Source organism: Echinops telfairi, unplaced genomic scaffold, assembly GCF_000313985.2.
Source record: "Echinops telfairi isolate 266 unplaced genomic scaffold, ASM31398v2 ScPeMD7_1957;HRSCAF=2489, whole genome shotgun sequence".
In the NCBI taxonomy this organism is placed as follows: Eukaryota; Metazoa; Chordata; class Mammalia; order Afrosoricida; family Tenrecidae; genus Echinops; species Echinops telfairi.
Genome location: NW_022105855.1, coordinates 4,377,023 through 4,396,143, shown reverse-complemented (window position 1 = coordinate 4,396,143; position 19,121 = coordinate 4,377,023). Strand labels below are relative to the sequence as shown.

At 36.5% G+C, this 19,121-nt stretch overlaps 1 protein-coding gene across 1 annotated transcript; it reads right to left on the bottom strand.

Moving 5' to 3' along the window:
• Positions 1–9,223: 9,223 nt before the first annotated feature.
• On the bottom strand, positions 9,224–14,646 carry LOC101653124 (killer cell lectin-like receptor 3). The gene is made up of 7 exons (XM_004717668.2): positions 14,613–14,646; positions 14,084–14,197; positions 12,969–13,067; positions 11,686–11,805; positions 10,444–10,515; positions 10,183–10,334; positions 9,224–9,331 (listed from the first exon to the last, which is right to left on the bottom strand). The coding sequence occupies exons 1-7, from the start codon at positions 14,644–14,646 to the stop codon at positions 9,224–9,226; spliced, it is 699 nt and encodes a 232-aa protein (XP_004717725.2).
• Positions 14,647–19,121: the final 4,475 nt, after the last annotated feature.

Genomic DNA, 19,121 nt, shown 5'->3' with positions numbered 1-19,121 from the left:
TATGTCTTGGGGGTCATACTCTTGAAGTTATGTTACCTGATTTTTGGATATGAAACCCAGGACGGATGAACCAGTAAGGACAGCTAGTAGAATAAGGGTTTCAGGAGGGGCGGGGGCGGGGCGTGGGGTGGGGAGTGGTGATGATGGTGATGGGGAGAGGGGGGTAAAAGGGAGATGATGTCAAGGAGTCCAGAGAGGAAAAGAATGTTTGTAAATGATTATGGTAGCTATTGTACAATTCTGACAGACGTGATTGGATTATGGAATTATATGATATATATTATCTAATTAATAATAACTTTTACAAACATAAATTATCCACATATATATGTGCTTTAGAAGATTATTTTTATGTGAGATGATATGGGAAATGAGCTTTTATAATAACTTTTACAAACAGAAATTATCCACATATATATGTGTTTTAGAAGATTATTTTTATGTGAGATTATATGGGAAATGAGATGTTTACATTTACTCATGATGGAAATAGAATTCATTATAGAGTCGAGTTAATTAAAAGACATAGGTATTTATTCCAAGTTCAGTGACATAGACGTGATTGTTGTTGGTTGGTTGACGTTACATCTATTTCTCCCTCTATGGCACAGGTGTACTTCCTTAGAGGGTTTCCTAAGCGGTCAGCTTCATGATAACAAATTACTAGTTCGTTTGTTCCATGGGCTCATCCCATTGACCTTTCAGCTAGCGGCAAAAAGCTGGGTGCCTGTGTTACCAGGGCGCCTTTAGAAATGATTACAGCTTCTTATTAGGAAGGAATATAGATAGATTAGCCTTCACCAAAGCTTGCCTCCCTATGGCAACTCAGGGAATAAAAAGTCCTGCTTTTCAAAATATTTTTGGACATAGAAAGCACTGTAACGATCTTTTCATTAATATACAGTTCTAAATTTTACAATGAGCCAAATATATTCCTACATCTATTGCTTTCATTTGATGTAAGTATGACTCCTATGACGAATAACTCATAACCTCATTAATGAAAGAACATTAAAAATAGAGGCAAGTTCAAATATTTCCTGTATATGAGAAAAAGGATCTTTGATGTTGATAAATATGTTCTGACAAGGCACAACAGAAATACTGAGAACAATCCAGAATTTCTCAGAATAATTTTATTTGCCTAGCAAAATGAAGATAAATCCATTATGCTTTTCTAGGTGTTTATTTTGCTGAAATACATACAGCTCTCAGCAATAAATCAATTCTTAAAGCCTAATATGATTCATAACAAAGTATATTGCTCCAGCTAATCCCAAGCCAATTATGTGGGTTGAGTTAGAAAGTCCACTGTTACTATGCTGTCTTTGGTAGCATTCATAAGAGTGTAAATTCTTTTTGACAGATCAACTTGACGCTGACAAGTTTAAAATTTCACAGCAGAAATGCTTACTCATTTCTCATTCAACTAATATATATATTGTTTTCTTAAAAAAAGAATACAGAACACCATATTTTAAAGGTTAGATTTCATACTCAGATAAATGATCTATTAATTTGAAACATTTTAGAAGTGAAATGCCAATTTCTATGATGTGGGTATAGAAGATTTCCTAGGATTTGACTAGTTTTCAAGCTACATGTTCAAGAAAAATCTAGAAAGCCACTGGTTTTAGGAATTTAATCTTGTCTTTCCTCTGTCTTTCCCAACAAACTGTAGCTGACTTTGCCTTCAATGCGCCAGAGATCCTCACTGTCATGAGGTCGAAAGAATTTTGACAAATCTATTTTCCAAGCTAGAAAATGAAATCATTGAGCTAAAAATGAAATGTGGACTTTAGTATATTTAGTACAGCAAAATAAAATCTAAATTCCCCTTGAATTTTCATTTGTTGATCCTACATAAATTTGTGTACAGATACAGAGGGAATTTCAGGTTTGTGAAGCATAATTATTTTGGTCTATAATTGAAATGCTAATCAGACAAATTTAAAAAGAAACTGGCAGAGAAGCAAAGAGGTTTAAGAAGAGCAGAACACTAACAACTTAGTTATTAAAATATGTATATAATATCGTAATAATATTTGCAACACTAAAAAAGAAAAAAATTTACATAATCAGGATCCACAATGTATGTACAATTAGATGCCATTTGGCCATGTTTAATTCAACCATTAAATGATTTTTAAGAAAGAATCATTCCTCAGTAGAATGAGGTGTGTTATCTTTGAAATATATTTGTAAAGTTGGTCATTGGCTAAAACTTATAGATCTAAATTTCTCTTTGCCAAATCTACTTATGATATCACATTTTGCATTAATTATTTTTACTGTAAATTTAATTCATGACAATCCATTAAATCATTGATATTAATTTTAATTCCATCAAAAAAGTAAATATCTCAAACTTTTAAATGGAAATGTGCCCCAACAGACCTTATACAGGGTCAAATTTTGTATCCTGTAAGTTTAAAGACTTAATATTGCCCTCCTCCTCTTCTAACGTGTTTATAACTATCTTAAGATCGTTCTCATTTTCTTGATCAGTATCTTAGTCACTTCTTGCCTCCCAAATTGGTTTTTATCTTCAAAATAATATATTTTCAGATATATCAGGAAATTAGACCTTTCTGTTAAAGAATTCATATGTTATTTATGTCATCATTTCTGTTAAAGTGATAGTAAACAGTAACTTTGATCATGCTCCTGAGACAGGTTGATCTGCACTTGGCTCAAAGCCTTGAAGGTTCCACCACATCCTTGGCCACACTGGCACATACTGGACATCTTAATGTGGGACAAAAGTGTCATTACATACATTGACACATACATAGTCTTCTCTCTATAGATAGATAGATAGATGATAGATGATAGATAGATAGATAGATAGATAGATAGATAGATAGATAGATAGAGATTGTTTTATAGTTATATAGTTATTGAATTGTAACTCGAATGTTTCATTAAGTGCTTCACTTATGATATTAATTGCTGCCGAGTTGATCAGAACCCGTGGTGCTCACACATGCACAGAGTAACACTGGCTCACTGGGGTTCCCAGGCTGTGACTGTTAGGAAGTAGATTGCCAGACCTGTCTTACTAGACACCTCAGGGTGGGTTCCAACCACCAATGTGAAGTTAGTAGTCTGGTGCTTAAGCATTAGCACCACAACTCCCTTATTTAATTCCTTTTAACCTTGAAAGACAACAAAGACTCTATCTTTTGCTTTTGTTTGATAGAGCATGTGCAAAAGCATTAAGAAAGAAAATAGACTATTTTAAATAGGCTATGTCTATGACTTAAATGTCTTTTTCCCTCTCTCCATTTGTGAGGCATAATCATTTCCAACTCAAAGCAATCCTCCAGAACAAAGTGGAACTACCCATTTGAATTTTCAAGACTATAAATCTTTTGAAAGTAGAAAGCCTCAACTTTCTCCCAGAAAGTGGCTGGTTGTCTTGAACTGCTGTCCCACTCATCCACTATACCACAAGGACTTTTTAGGAATGGAATAAGATGGAGAAATTAAGTGAGAGTTTACATTCCCCTTCTCCCCTCTTTTTTTCAATTACTATTAGAGAGTAACCTAGATTTGTGCTAATGTGTTATTCCTTTGTCATTTATAAATTCTAAACAAACCCCCGCCCCCCAAAAAAATTTAGTTCTATATAGAACCAGTTTCCTTCAATGTTTTCAAGACTCTATGTAAACATATATATTATATTTGAAATTAATCATTTATCTATCATTGATTTCTCTCAACTCAGTATCAATACTATAAAAGAATAAAATAAAATGAAACTTGTATTTGCACTTCAAAATCTACCTTAAATTCTTCCTCATTTTAATGATGAGACCATTGATCCGACATTTATCACCTTTTATTTTGTTAAGTTATGTTTAACTTTAAGAAAGATTTGTTTTAATGGAGTTAGAAAATTACAACCATCTAGGGAAAAAGGCAAAAAACGGTGGTTAATCATTAAAGCAAAAGGAGTAAAGCACCTGTCAGCTGGAGCAGTATTGAGAATTGTTGCAAACATTGAAGATTAGAAGGGGAGGTTGGGGAAATTTCCCCTACCCCCCAAAATTGAAGATTAGAAACCTTTCTTGACTCTTCAGGGTCAGCTACTTAGATAACAACTTCATTTGCCAAATGATGTGTGATTCCACCATCTTCTATTGAACATGGTCTGGTCCAGTGGTGCATTGCTCTGAGTTCCTTGTGTTCTAGGGTTATCAGACCATTCAGAAAGGACTTGCTCATATCTATATCAAGATGCAGAGTGCAGATGCAAAATACACTGCTGAAATACACAAAAAAGAAAATAAGCAGGAAAAGGTCTTGATCAGAACTTGGTATGTCATTTGCCTTAATAATGTAACTGAAGTCATTGTAAAAATGTAACGAGGGAGGAGAGTATTTAACATTGTATATCTGCAGAAAGAGTGTGCATGATAACAAAAGTGAACATAACAAAGATTTACAGGAAAAAGGAAACAAACAAAAGTAACCACTGAGGCTGAAAGAGGCTTAAATGAAGGGCTTTACTAGAAAGAGGTTTCTATCTGTAAAACATCATATTCAAATGTCAAATTCTGTGACCAGTGAGTAAATAAAAATGGGGGGGGGGATAATTGTTGCATTTCTTTACACACACGTACATGCACACACACAAGTAGGCATGGACTCACATGAGGGTAAATCACAAGGTGTGGCTACTAGGGTCCCAATGTATACGCACATGGGTTTATTCCAAACAAAACAGACTTAAACATGTTTCTACAGTCATTGGATAATTGCATACATGTTTTCTCATTGATACACTTGTCTCATTAAGCAAACACATATAGATCCAAAATCAATGTCAGTGAGTCAATTCTGCCTCACACCTTCTAGTATAGGGTAGAACTGCCCCTTAGAGTTTCCAAGATGGTAACTCTTTACAGGAATAAAGATTTGATCAAAGTAGGGGCTTCAGTGGTCTTCCACCAGGCCAGTTAAAATTGAGGAAGAGAGGTCATCTCAGAAGGTAATTTTTGAAATATCAAAAGGAAATCTTAATAAACATTCTCAAAGAGCACAGGATGATCATGGGGCATACTATGAAGAAGTTGTCAGAAAATGAAAAATGCATTGGTAGAACAAGTTCAGAAAAAAAATGGACTGAGGAATATTTTCCCACAATATCTATTACAACTACTTATTTTTCAAGGTTAGTAAGGGTCGTTCTATGAAAATTTTATTAGAAAATCTAACCTCAACCACCCTACAGTCAACTCTTGCCCTTTCAGACTTCTTTTAGTTAAAGCAGAATAAAAAGTTAAATTTAAAAGAAACACAACTTCAGTCCCTAAAGTAAGCTAAAGCTGCTGCTTCTAGGTGGCATAGGAATGCAGAATTCTATGGTGAATAGTTCGACAGTTGGACACACTCTCTTCAGAAAGGTAGCCAGCTAGATGGAGGCTATGCTGAGAAACAGTGGCTTCATATTTTGCCATTTTTGTTTAATAGAGGTCTCTATGATTTTATAGCATTATTTGTTGACATCCTTTTGCGTGTGTGACATATGTTCATTTGTGAGTGTTTGACTCTGGTGTTTAATTTTTGTTTGCTTTATAGGAGGAACCAATTACAAGGATCGCCATATAACCTCCTCCCTGGGAGATGGACAACAGAAAATTAGGTGAAGGGAGATGTTGGATGGTGTAAGACATGACAAAATAATAATAATTTATAAATTATCAAGGGTTCATGAGGGAGGGAGGAGCGGGGAGGGAGGGGGAAAATGAGGAGCTGATATCAAGGACTCAAGTAGAAAGCAAATGTTTTGAGAATGATGATGGCAACAAATGTACAAAAGTGCTTGACACAATGGGTGTATGTATGGATTGTGATAAGAGTTGTACAATCCCCCAATAAAATGATTTTTTTTAAAAAATCTAGACTGTTGTGTTACAGTTTTCTTCTATTTCATCATTTTTGTTTGGAGGGGGAACAGTTCCTCAGCTTGAAGATTTTTATTCTTATTTTCAGTATTGTTCTTATAATAGGCTTGTTAATGAGTGCCATCAATTAGACTCTGACTCATAGCTCTCCTATGTCCCACAGGAGGACTGCCCACAGTATTTTCTAGGCTGTACCTCACTCAACAGCACTACGAAGAACGACCTGGGTATCAGCCCCATAAGATTACAACCTAGCAAATGCTGTGAGTTCTACTCGGTCACCTGAGATCCCTCAAGGTCAAAATGGACCCAAAGGCACCACATTTAAAAATCTTTGCATAAGCAGCTTAACATACACAATAAAGCCTTTTTGTGGGCTAGGCTGCTAAGGAGAGGTTTTATTGGATTTCTATGGTAATGGTGTCTTCTTCTGTTAAGGCAGGGCAATGCAGTTACTTAAATAAATAGATTTTGGAGGGAGAAGAAGATAACATTTAAAAATAAGTTGCTTTGTTTAATAGCATATTTTATTGCAATTATCCTAAAACTCCTCCCACATACACCAATAAGGTCACAATACTAAAAGAAAAAATAGATTATGAAACATAGAATAAAAGCTTCCAAAAAGCTTACATATCATGGCAAATGATCCATTTATTAGACTAGTTATATAATTCTCAGATAATTAAACAAGTTCTGAATTTTCTAAAATTTCTGGCCTGCCTGATATTCCACCCACTCCCATAAAGCTAAACCCTGTTTCTTCTTTAATAAACTCAATTACCATTTTTTGCCACAGAAAATATGAGACCAATAACAGGAACTAGAAATTGCAACAGCAATAAAAGCAGGCTGATAATGAATATGGGATACTATTGTAATTTGAACCTCACAGCTCTTCTTTAGTCGTCTTGTGAGTCTTCTGTACAGAGAGTCTTCTCACATATGCAGGCTGAAGCTGTAGTGCACTTATCAGTACCAGTGTTGTTATTTATTAGATAAATGCACTGCTGGAAATCCAAACTAGGAGCTGGTAACTTTCTGGGAAATTTAGAAAACACAAGTCACTGACCATAATGTGTTCGAATCAGATAAAATCAGTATTTACTATGTGCAATTCATTTCACCAAGTGCTGTGGCCAACACAAAAGTATGAAAACATTCTCATTGTTTTCAAAGATTGTATATACTTATAAAAGTTATTCTATGTGCACATAAATAACATATCAACTATATAAAATAAAACTTAAATTGATATACGAACACATAAATGTAAAAAAAATACCCCTCCATACAGGAAATCACACAAATAACATAAAAAACATAAAAAAATAACAAATAACAAATAACATAAAAAAGAACATATGACCTGCCACACAAAATATTTCTCTAAGGACAGTTTGGTAGATAGAAGCCATTCAACTATATGTATACGTATACATATAAGTATACAGCTATAGCTAGGGGAGGGATTTCTTACCTGTAGACACATTGTGCTATATGTAAATGTCAGAATATTGTGTACGCATATAATACGTTAGGATACTTCATTCTACTTTCATGTGCACTCCTATTTTAAAAACTACTACAATAATAAACTTATAAAGTAAATATTATTAAATACACTGATTGAATTTAATCCTTGGTTTGAGCATTGAGAACAGTATCAACAATGAGATTACCTTCCAACAGCAATAATGCAAATCTGATTGTGTAGCATTTCATATTTTGTAAAACCGGCCAAGCTTACCTTCTCAATTATGGAATACATAATACAATCCTTTTCCAAATTGGCAAAGGAATTGGGAAGTAGGGTGGGGGCAAAATTCTAAAGTTTTTTGAAAAATGAACTGTCAAAATATTTTTATTATTTTGCTCCAATTCATTTCATTAGTTCCTCATGAGTGTCTTATGTGACAGATATTGTACAGGTTTGAAATAAAGGAGCTCTTTCAAAATATAAAGTATCAATAATTAAAATGATGGATTATAAAAATAAGGACAAGTCAAAATTTAATAAATTAGCACAAGCAAGTTCAAGAATATATCTATATCTAGGTCTAGATCTATTGATATGTATCTTTCTGACTAGCTACCTATCGCTCTCTCTCTCTAACTGAGAGAGATATATAGCTTAATTTCAGCTCCATCAACATCCAACTTTATATACATCTGTGGTTCCATTTGGTGTTTTTTGCTTGTTTCTGTGTTTAAAGGAAAGCAGCTCTCCATGGTCCATGGTTTCTGCATCATGGTTTAGAAAGCCCTAAGTCAGAGCCCTGCTGCACTAAACCACGGGGAGGGTACAGGCAGATCGGGCCGAGGAAGTTTTTCTGAATGTAGATACGTGTGTGCATAGATTTTGAGTGTTTGGTAAACACTGCATTAAAATTAATTATAAAAAAATAACCATTGTAACACCATTCTGATGATTACTTAGTGGAAATACACAGCGATAGATATAAGTACATACATATGCAGTAATTTGTAAATGAACAATAACGAAATAACTTGAATCTCATGCAGCTCTGACTTTATGAATTTTAAGCCTGCAAAAGTATATCCTCGAGATAAATGAAAAGAAAATTTCAAAAGAAAATAATAATAGACTACGTAAACATCTAACAATTGTTCACAAAATAGAAGCAAATAAACTTAAATGGCAAATCACCAAAAGAAAAATGAAAAGATCAAGATGTATGCCTAAAATAACAGATTATAAATTTATAAAAAAATATATAGAAGAAAAAAGCTAAATATGATAAAATGGGCAACAAAAATTGTTAGAAATTTAGCAAAAAAAGCAATCATTAAGCATCAGAAAACACAGCTTACAAGAAAATTGTGTCCTATCAAATTGTGAGCATACTTAAATGATTATCTAAAATTGAACAAAATGCTTCAAGAATGTGACCTATATTGTGCTATAGCTGTCTTATGCAATGTTTCTGAAGGACAATTTAATAAAATGTATTTAAATTCTTTAAATAAAGGATGAGAAATAATAATTTGAACTTCTTTTTATTAAAATACCAGAGATGCCCCAAAATGCAAATATAATCACATGCTTCCCATATTATTTTTATGATTAAAATTTTTAATCAGTCAAATACTCCCGTAATAGAGGCAAAGATACACCAATTATGAAATATTTGGATGATTTTTGACCTATAAAATTTCTCATAATGTAAAATAGCCAAAACAAGAAAAAAAAAAACAATCAATAGTTTGTTCCCAGGAATTTTCTCTGTTTCTACCAGTTTTTAAGGAAAAAGCACTGAGACAGGCATGAAGAATGAAGCATTATGAACTTACAGGCCGGGAGGTAGGTAATCATCCTCCCACATCCACGTTTTTTTCTCCTTGTTATAAGATAGCCCAACCCAAGTACGATTTACAGCAAGCAACTTCAGGAAATTCTGCATGGATACAAATCCATAAAGGTGATTCTCTAATACTGATAACTGATTAGAAATGAGAAATAGACTGCTTGTGTTAAGTGAGAATTGGAAGATCATAAAAATAATGGGACCTCCCCATCCCGCTGATAAACACTGGGGGTGGGGGGAGTTCAGCACTACAATGTCTGAATTTCTTTAACTGAAAAATTAAATACAAAGAAAAATAAATAAATCCCCTGCAGACTGTTTCTTATTCCACAGGACACTGCCGCAACCTTAATTACTTTGGTAATTAACTAAATTATTTCCTTAACTATGTTCTTTGTACTATTCTTCAAGCTTGAGATATATCACCCAACAAAAATGATAACGATCTTTCATTGGGGTTTGGGGGTAAGGTCAGATCAAGGTAAATTATGCATGCAAATTCTATGATGTGCAAGAAGGTCACCAGGGCTATGACAAAGATTAGAGCAGGGTAAGAGGGACTGAGATAACAAGGGAGGTGTCTTGTCTGGGGAGGGTGGGTACTGAAACAGGTTGCAACAGGGCTGTTTGACAGGTCTTTTCAGGATGATAGTCTCTAAGCGCTAGAAGTTGGTGAAGTAGTTGAGCTTGATTGTACTTGGAGGAAGCTGACTGAAGGCAGAGGGAATGATGAAGGCAACAGTCCTACGGAGCGTGTGCTTGGTGTGCTTAGGAAAAGAGGTGTGCTAGTTTCTGCGGTGCAGTCAACTTGGGAGACAGTAGAGAAAATGAAGTGAGAGAGTGTCTCTTCCCGTTATTTTAGAGCTACAGGTGCAGCCTCCCTTCAGCTAATGAGTACTTAGTGCTTCTCTCCTAGAATAAAAAATGGTGTTGAATCTCACCAGTAATCCCCGGCTGCTTTCTTTCTTTAAAAATGTAGCATTCAAACGGGCACAATGATCAGAACAGTTCAACCAAGAAACCGGGTCTACAGTTTGCTGGTAGCAATTCCCTCTGTATTCTATCCAGTGGCTCAGAGGATGCCCACACCTTCCTAAGAAACAAAACACTTGTCACAACTCGGAATGCACAGAATCGCACACAGTCGTCTAACTTTTGTTCAGAATTGTTATGCGCCTCAAGTGGTCTTACTTCCGATTTACCTTTGTTGGTGGTAAGTGCTTGCAGGGCCTCAGTGAGATCCTCACTCTGATTCTGGAGTCTTTCTATGGTTGCTACATGGGACACCAAGACAGCGTTAAACGAAGACGCCATTGCAGCTAGCTTTCATACCAGCTCAAAAGCCATGGCAAATAATAATAATGATCAAGTGACATTAGGCAAATAATTGTATTTCACTCTCCTTCCCAGCCCTAGTGGTGTGCTCCACATGATCAGCACGTGGAAACCACCAGCAGCTGCACTGGATTTCTGCTGAGCTTTCGACTCCCACGAACAGTTGCCGTCTCAGAAATCCACATAAGATCACCGTGAGTCAGCGCTGACTCGGTGCCAGGGAATTCGGTTTGGGCCTGGCTGAATTCATCTAATTTCTACATAGAAACAAATGATGTCTTAGAAACCAGCCTTTTCACCTGGCCAGTCAATAAAGGACTCTGGAATCATTGTCTTAAGTGTTCAATGGCTTGCAAGCAAAAACTCACATAAAAAAGACCTTTGTGGAATATTTATTTAAGTTGATATTTTTAGATCATGATTTAATTAGCACAAAAGAAGCGCTGTGAGGTGATACTTCAAGCTCTTCTCTGTATGAATGTAGACACTACAAAACTACAGTTTATTTTCAGATACCTCACTTCTTGCGTTAGCATACTTCCAGAATGAACACCTGACACAGACCTTAAAATTAGACACTTTGGCGTATTGGTTTATTTTCTGTTCATATGCTTTCCTCTAAGCCTCCCAAGAGCAAGATCATAGTGTATTTATCTGTGATCACTAGCTTGGAAAGGTGTTGTAGGGCCTATTTAATGTGAATAACTAAGTGAATGAGCAATCTACATCATTAATATAGAAGCTACATTGGGTAAAAAAGATTCCATCCAATGTGAAAGATAGGACTTGAATAACTCAAAGAAGGAACACCAAGACCCAACTCACAGCCATGGAGTCAGGGTTGCCACACAGTGACCCTGCAGGACAAGGCAGCACTGCCGCCGTGCGGTTCTGAGACTGCCGATGGGAGTAGAAAGCCTCATCCTGCTCCCCAGAGTGGCTAGTAGTTGCTCATTGCTAGCCCAGAGCATAACCCTCTACACCATCAAAATGGCCATGACACTCCATTAGCGAGCTCCATATTGCAGGTGCATCCTCTGTGTCAGATTTGCAACAAGAACAACCATCTGGCGCTGGGCCAAGGTAGCTCATTCCATCTCTAATAGTACCTTTATTATAGTCAAGACCTTTTTGGATATCAATAAATGCTTCTGCTTTCCTTTGGAAGGCCTCCATCCATTCATTAAAACTCTTCAGCTTGCTCTCCGATGCCTGAAGATTTTGAAAGTCTAGAACAAGATTTCAAAATACATATAAATCACGTGTACAAATAAAACAGTCATTTATTATGTTATAGGGTTTCATTATTTGTACTGATTTTCCTTAATATACTTTCCTATTTATATTTTCCCAAACACTATATGGACATTAAAGTATATTTTGCTTTATCCTCTATTATTTCTAAAAGCAATGCTTGAATCTGAAATATCACCTCATCTCAATTACTTATGAGATGTTTGAATTTCAGCGTTAATACTAACAGGATAACAATTCATCTCAAAATAGATGATGACCAAAGTCCTCAAATCTTTTTATATTATTAGTGGTTGATTTAACATCTAGTATTTTATTTACTAATTAAAAATTTAGAATTTTGAGTTTTGTTTTTTTTCCTTTTTTTATAGGGGCTAATACAACTCTTATCACAATCCATACATACATCAATTGTGTAAAGCACATTTGTACATTCATTGCCCTCATCATTCTCAAAACATTTTCTCTCCACCTAAGCCCCCGGGCATCAGCTCCTCATTTTTCCCCTCCCTCCCCGTTCCCCCCTCGCTCATGAACCCTTACACTGTCCGACATCTCCCTTCACCCACTTTTCTGTTTTCAGTCCCCCAGAAAGGAGGTTATATGTAGATCCTTGTAATCAGTTCCCCCTTTCCAACCCACCCTCCCTCCACCTTCCCAATATTGCCACTCACACCACTGGTCCTGAAGGGATCATCGCCCTGGATTCCCTGTGTTTCCAGTTCCTATCTGTACCAGTGTACATCCTCTGGTCTAGCCAGATTTGTAAGGTAAAATTGGGATCATGATAGTAGGCGCCGGGGGGTGGGGGGGGGTGGCATTTCGGAATTAGAGGAAAGTTGTATGTTTCATCGTTGCCACATCGCACAATTTTAAATAATTGTTATCACTAAGAAACTACCATTGTTTAGTAAAACTTTGATATTTTATTAAATTATTTTATTATTTACTTGTAAATTATTAAATTCATACTTTAATAATTATTAAAAGTGTTCAAATTTTTCTTTTTCTGTTCAGTGTTGTAAAAAAAAGTTGTCCAGAAATGATAATCTGAAATGTGCCTGAAGAATTTGATAATCTGATAAGCATTTATGTCTGAGAGTCTAGACATCCTCTTCCCCCAATTAAGCAGACTTACACTGAGAAGCAAAGAATCCACACAACGTCAAGAGCACCAGGCTGAAGATGCCCAGAACGACAGAAATGGTCCAGAACAGAGCAAAGGTTGAACGGGAGGCTGTAGAACAGTGAGAGGGGTATCAGAACAAAATGTGGATTTTTCTTATTTGAAAGAATACTGTCATTGTTGTCGATTGTACATTATTTTTTAAATATGTCAATTTTTATGAAAGGAATGCTCATTGTGTAAAATGAGTAGGAAACACAGAAATGTTACCTGGGAGAAATATACAGAAGAGTTAATGTAGCAGGTGCAAGTACTCATTTTCTAAGGCCAGGTTTGACCTTTGACATGTGTCTGGGAACGTAGGTTTGGGGAGGGTGTCTCATCACCAAAATAAACTTTAAAAAGTAACTCATGATACAAATGATATGGAAGTATTTACATTGAATACCTTCTTTTTACCTGGTGATCTGGAATTTGGTAAGTGCCAAGGAAAAATAATCAGTTCCCAATAAGCAGTCCCCAGTGAACACCCTGGGCACAGAATTCCTAACAAGCGTTCCTGGTTGACAACATTTTGCACACGTTGTCACAATTTGTTCCTGGCTGAATCAAGTGTGTCTTCCCTGGAAGCAGTCCCTTGGGCATTTTTACCTTATTTCTCCAGCCTGCACACACATATCTTTTCCTTGGCTGCTTGTGTTTGCTATCATTTTTTCCTGATATAACCATAACCTATGTCTGGTGACCCCTCTGAGACAATCACCAAAACGGAGGCTGCTTTTAAAGACATTTGACGCGGGAGAATTTCAGTTACCAGATTCCTTTAAGTACCAGAAATAATATTCTAGTTCAGATGATCATATTTCCACTAATTTGTCCAAGTAATGGGAAGATGTTAATTTCCATCTGTGTTATTATTAAGCTAAAATTCTTCATATGAATCTAATGAACAATAGTATATCTCGTGCAACAAATAATTAAAGATTTCTTTGCACTTTTTATTTTGATATTTTTCATCAAAAAGTAAAAACAAAAAGAACTGAACCTCAAAACAACTAATAGAACAACAAGTAGAAACCGTGCCTCCTATCACCATGAGTGACTAGAGTCTCATCTCCACAGTTTACCTCTCATGTCGATGCTTTCCGGAACTGGGACCCATTCCTCTTCTGGAGGAGGTGGAAGAGCAGCAGGAGGTTCCAGCTCCATAATAGCGATGGTTTCTTCCTGGTCTGTGACTACTTTTATAATGTAAAATGTATGATTAATTTACAGTTTTGATAAGCACAAGTGATTCTAGCTTAATTTAATAGATTTATTCAAAACAAAACCCAAACTATGGATATAGTAGTACTTGTACATTCAGAGAAAATACACTCAAATCAACTTTAAAACTAAAAACCCATCCAGTTTTTCTCCAATAATTGAATTTCTTAGATACACTTCAATGTAGCCAGAAAGAAGATATTCTTTCTGTTAATTACATTATGAAGCTCTCTTTAGGGTATGTCTTGGAACCCTCAAAGAAAATATAAAACAATTAGGACTCAGTTATAACCAGAACTTGTACTATAACAGCAACAATGATAGCCGATACTGGTTAAAATTGTTACTTTCTGAAATATGACATGAGACATTTGAATTAAAATGTAATACCTGGAGGTTGCTCAATAGCTGAAGAATCTGACATCATGAAGCTCCTTAGGTCTCCTTATTCCAATGGTGAAGAGGAGTCCCGGAGAATGTCAGCAGAGACTGAAGAGATACTTCCGCATACTGTTCTCCGAGAGTTGCTGTGAAGTCCAAAGATAGCCTAAGGTGGGGTAGCTACTTACAACTGTATGATGCTTACTTGGGTAAAAGCCACAGGGAAAATGTGAATCAATAAGTGGAATATATTTCTCATCGGTTGGCAAAGGTAAAAATTGTCCTAAAATTATATACGAATAGCCTATGTACCACAGTAAATGGTGTGTGCAGACCACACTTTATCATTCTGGAAATAAGACCTTTACAGAGGAAAAAGTCCTGCCATTAGAAAAAAAAAAACACATTGAAGGCAAGACATAATATATCTTGAAACTGAGAGACCAAGTATCCAGATGAACAAAATATAAAACTAAATACCATAATAGGTAATCTGTTAAAGATAAATTTAAATAAAAGCCTATATAAAATGGCAAACTAAAGTAGAACATCAATTAATTAAAATGTATCAATGCTAATAATTATAATGTTTAGTTTGAAGTTACTTATAATCCCTCTTCTCTTTCTTCAAGTAAAAACCAGCTCTATCTGTAGAAACATACTTGGGTAACCACCAACAATCTATTTTTGCTCTTCTTTGATTCACATCACAGAGCATAACATTTTTAGTGGCTAGACCGTATGTAAACGTAAATAGACATATAGACTCCTTAATGGGGTTAAAACCTCAAAGAAGCTAATATATATTTTGACCAGTCTGGTTGAAACCACAAGGGTTCTTCTCCACAGTAAACTTCAGATAAAGGCATCTGTCTTAAATTCCCTGTCTTGCCATGTCCAGCTCAGATAAAACAATTTTACAAAAGTAAGCCTAAAATAAATACCATATTCATGGACCAAGAGTAAGTAAACTATAAATTCAAAGGAAGAAAATGTGTTAAACCTCAATATGTGATTATCATTTATTCTGAACAAATATATAAAGATAAATATGTATTATCCAAATCAAATAAATTCATTGTACTTCATAGCCTTGCTCTCTGACTAGCTACCTCTCCCCCTGGATAGTTATATGTCCCTTGAATCTTTTTTTTTCTTTCTCTTTTTTAACATTTTATTAGGGGCTCATACAACTGTTATCCCAATCCATACACACATCAATTATGTAAAGCGCATTTGTACATCATTTCTCAAAACATTTTCTCTCCAGTTAAACCCCCGACATTAGGTCCTCATTTTCCCCCTCCCTCCCCGCTCCCCCCTCCCGCATGAGCCCTTGATAGTTTATAAATGGGTATTTTGTCATATCTTGCCCTGTCCGACATCTCCCTTCATCCACTTTTCGGTTGCCTGTCCCCCAGGGAGGAGGTCACACACAGTTCCATGTAATCAGTTCCCTATTTCCTACCCATTCTCCCTTTACCCGCCCTGTTTTGCCACTCACACCACTGGTCCTATAGGGCTCATCCGTCCTGGATTCCCTTTATTTTCAGTAACAAACTCAGGGACAAGGGAACAACAAGCGATCCAAATTGGTGGGGAGGTGGGTGTGGGAGACCTGGTAGGGCAGGATCAAGGGGAACGTAACAAAGAGGAAGTGCTGAAATCCTGGTGGGGACTGAACGTGATAGTGGGACAGGAGGAGAATCAAGGGAAATAGAGGAAAGAGCTGGGAGGCAAAGGGTATTTATAGAGCTCTAGATAAAGACATGTACATATACAAATATATTATATGAGGATGGGGAAATAGATCTATGAGCCTACATTTATAGGTTTAGTATTAAGGTAGCAGAAGGACATTGGGCCTCCACTCAAGTACTCCCTCAACACAAGAATACTTTCTTCTAGTAAATTGGCATTCTATGATACTCACCTTCCCGACACAACCGCTGAAGACAAAGCAGGTGAATAAGCAAATGTGGTGAAGAAAGCTGATGGTGCCCGGCTATCAAAAGATAGAGCGTCTGGGGTCTTAAAAGCTTGAAAGTAAACAAGCAGCCATCTAGCTCAGGAGCAACAAAGCCCACATGGAACAACATATCAACCTGTGTGATCACGGGGTGTCGAACGGATCACTGAAGACAAATGGGTGCATAAGCAAATGTGGCGAAGAAAGCTGATGGTGCCCGGCTATCAACAAGTATAGCATCTGGGGTCTTAAAGGCTTGAAGGTAATCAAGCGGCCATCAAGCTCAGAAGCAACAAAGCCCACATGGAAGAAGCACACCAGCCTATGCAACCACGAGGGGTCGAAGGGATCAGGTGTAAGGCATCATCAGAACAAAAAATCTTACCATAGTGAATGATGGGGGGAGTGTGGAGTGGAGATCCAAAGCCCATTAGTAGGCCACTGGAGATCCCCTTGCAGAGGGGTCTCGGGGAGGAGATGAGCCAGTCAGGGTGCGATGTAACAATGATGAGAAATACAACTTTCCTCTAGTTCCTAAAGGTTTCCTCCCCGCTCCCACTACCATGACTCGAATTCTATCTTGCAAGACTGGCTAGACCAGAGGAGGTACACTGTCCCTTGAATCTTAAAGAGAAAATAGTTCATAAAATAAGCTAGAAGAAATATTATATGTGTATATCTTTTGTTGTTAAAAAGTAAGTTTTATAATCATGCGTATTTGGAGTATGTTTTACACTTGTTAATATGGGCTCATAGGACCAGATCCAAATTCAAAGAAATTGCCACCCAGTCTATTCCAAATCATAGTGACTCTATCCTGAATCTGCAAATCTTTATAGGATAAGACAGCTTCATTTTTCTCTTGTAGTGTGACTAGTGCGTTTGAACCATGGACCCACAGCACCAAATAGGGCTAAGGGGAGAGGAAAAAGTCATTGTTTGCTTCATTGTTAGGTTTCATACTATATGTATGTGTGTTATACTTATCACTGCTCAGTTTTGATTGAAGAAACACATACAGTGTTTCAATAAGAAACCATTTTGCAGGTAAATATTTCTTAGTGAATGCTTATAATATTATATTTAATTGGTAGGATTACAAAATGGTATAACTACTTTTAAAAGAAAAAGAATGTTGTTTCCTTAGAATTTGGAAAAGTAATACCACATGAGACAGAATTCCTCTAGTGGGAATATATCCTACTAAATAAGAACCATAACACAAATAGATATATGCATATTTGTGCTCATTGCAGCACTATTCGCAATAGCAAAAACTATGAAAACAACTTAAATACTCATCATTAAAAGAGTGGATAAATGAGTACATACACAGAATGGAATATCATGCAAAGTTAAAGAACAATGATGTACCTGAAAAACAGCTCATAACATAAATGACCTTGGAGGCCATTATGCTGAATGAAATAAGCTAATCCCAAAAGGACAAACATGTAAGAAATCAGTATTATAGAAAGTCAAGAAAAGATTTTAATTTTTTAAAAAGATTTTATATACAAAAAGTAAATTCTTTGATTGTTACCAGGAAAGAGAGGTGAAAGGAGAATAAATCACAAACTGAAGAGTAGATATATATTAACGTGGGTGAAGGGAAAAGCAATCTATAATAAAAAAAGTAATCAGCAAAAAAGATGAAGACACTAAGATGAATGTAAGAGTTAGAGGCAATAGAGGCATAATTTATTGTGCATACAATTTTGAAATAATAGATAACAGGGTGCATAGATAGAGATACATATAAGATAAACAGGTATGGAAAGAAAAATATAGCTGTTCCCATAAATATATAGTTCTGAGAGAGGGCATTTCAGCATATGTATTTACGTATGCTGCACATCTATCCATGAATATAGTGAAGTATACAAGGGGCAAAATGATAAAAACTTCTTAGCCATAACCAAAGACCTTGAGGAAATGGGTCTCTGACCCTGAAGCATACCAAGGTCAATTGACATACAGAGTTCACAAAGGCAATGTTCTACATTCGACTTTGGTGAGTAGTCACTGGGGTCTTACGTGATTGTATTCAGACATCTAAGACGCAGCTATTGGGTTCTTCTGTCTAGGGCAAAAACTGAAGAAAATTGGTGTGTGTGGAAAGGAGGTGGGGAAAGGGAAAAAAATGATGAAGATAAGGAAGAAATGGGTAGCGGGGGCACGGGGTGCTAACCCACCCAAAGGGAGGGCATTGTTTATATCTCCACAAGAAAAGAGGGACAGGACTTCAACCCATTGTTCCAAGGTGTGAATTCAACATGCCGGCGTGGAGTAGGGAACCAGTGGAGAGGTCTGGGGTGCTGGCCCCAGTCCCAAACACTAAGTGGATGCCTTCCCCTCCCTCCAGAAGAATTTATTTCAAAGAACAGCACTGAATCCAAGGCTCCTGGAGAGAGACATATCTGATCAGAGCACACAAGAGCAGATGATGGGGGAGGAGGAGAGACAGGAGCACACCCTGGCCCACTAGACCTTGAGGACAATGACCCCAATTAGAGCAGCCAGTCCACAGAGAGGACCACATGGCCAGC

What these genes read in the sequence shown, in the direction of transcription:
- LOC101653124 (XM_004717668.2), bottom strand. Translation starts at nt 14,646, where the DNA reads ATGTCAGATTCTTCAGCTATTGAGCAACCTCCAG. An exon ending in TGGATTCTTTGCTTCTCAGT is followed by an intron (nt 11,806 to 12,968) that starts GTAAGTCTGCTT and finishes ATCTTGTTCTAG; the next exon opens with ACTTTCAAAATCTTCAGGCA. An exon ending in AGCACTTACCACCAACAAAG is followed by an intron (nt 10,335 to 10,443) that starts GTAAATCGGAAG and finishes TTTGTTTCTTAG; the next exon opens with GAAGGTGTGGGCATCCTCTG.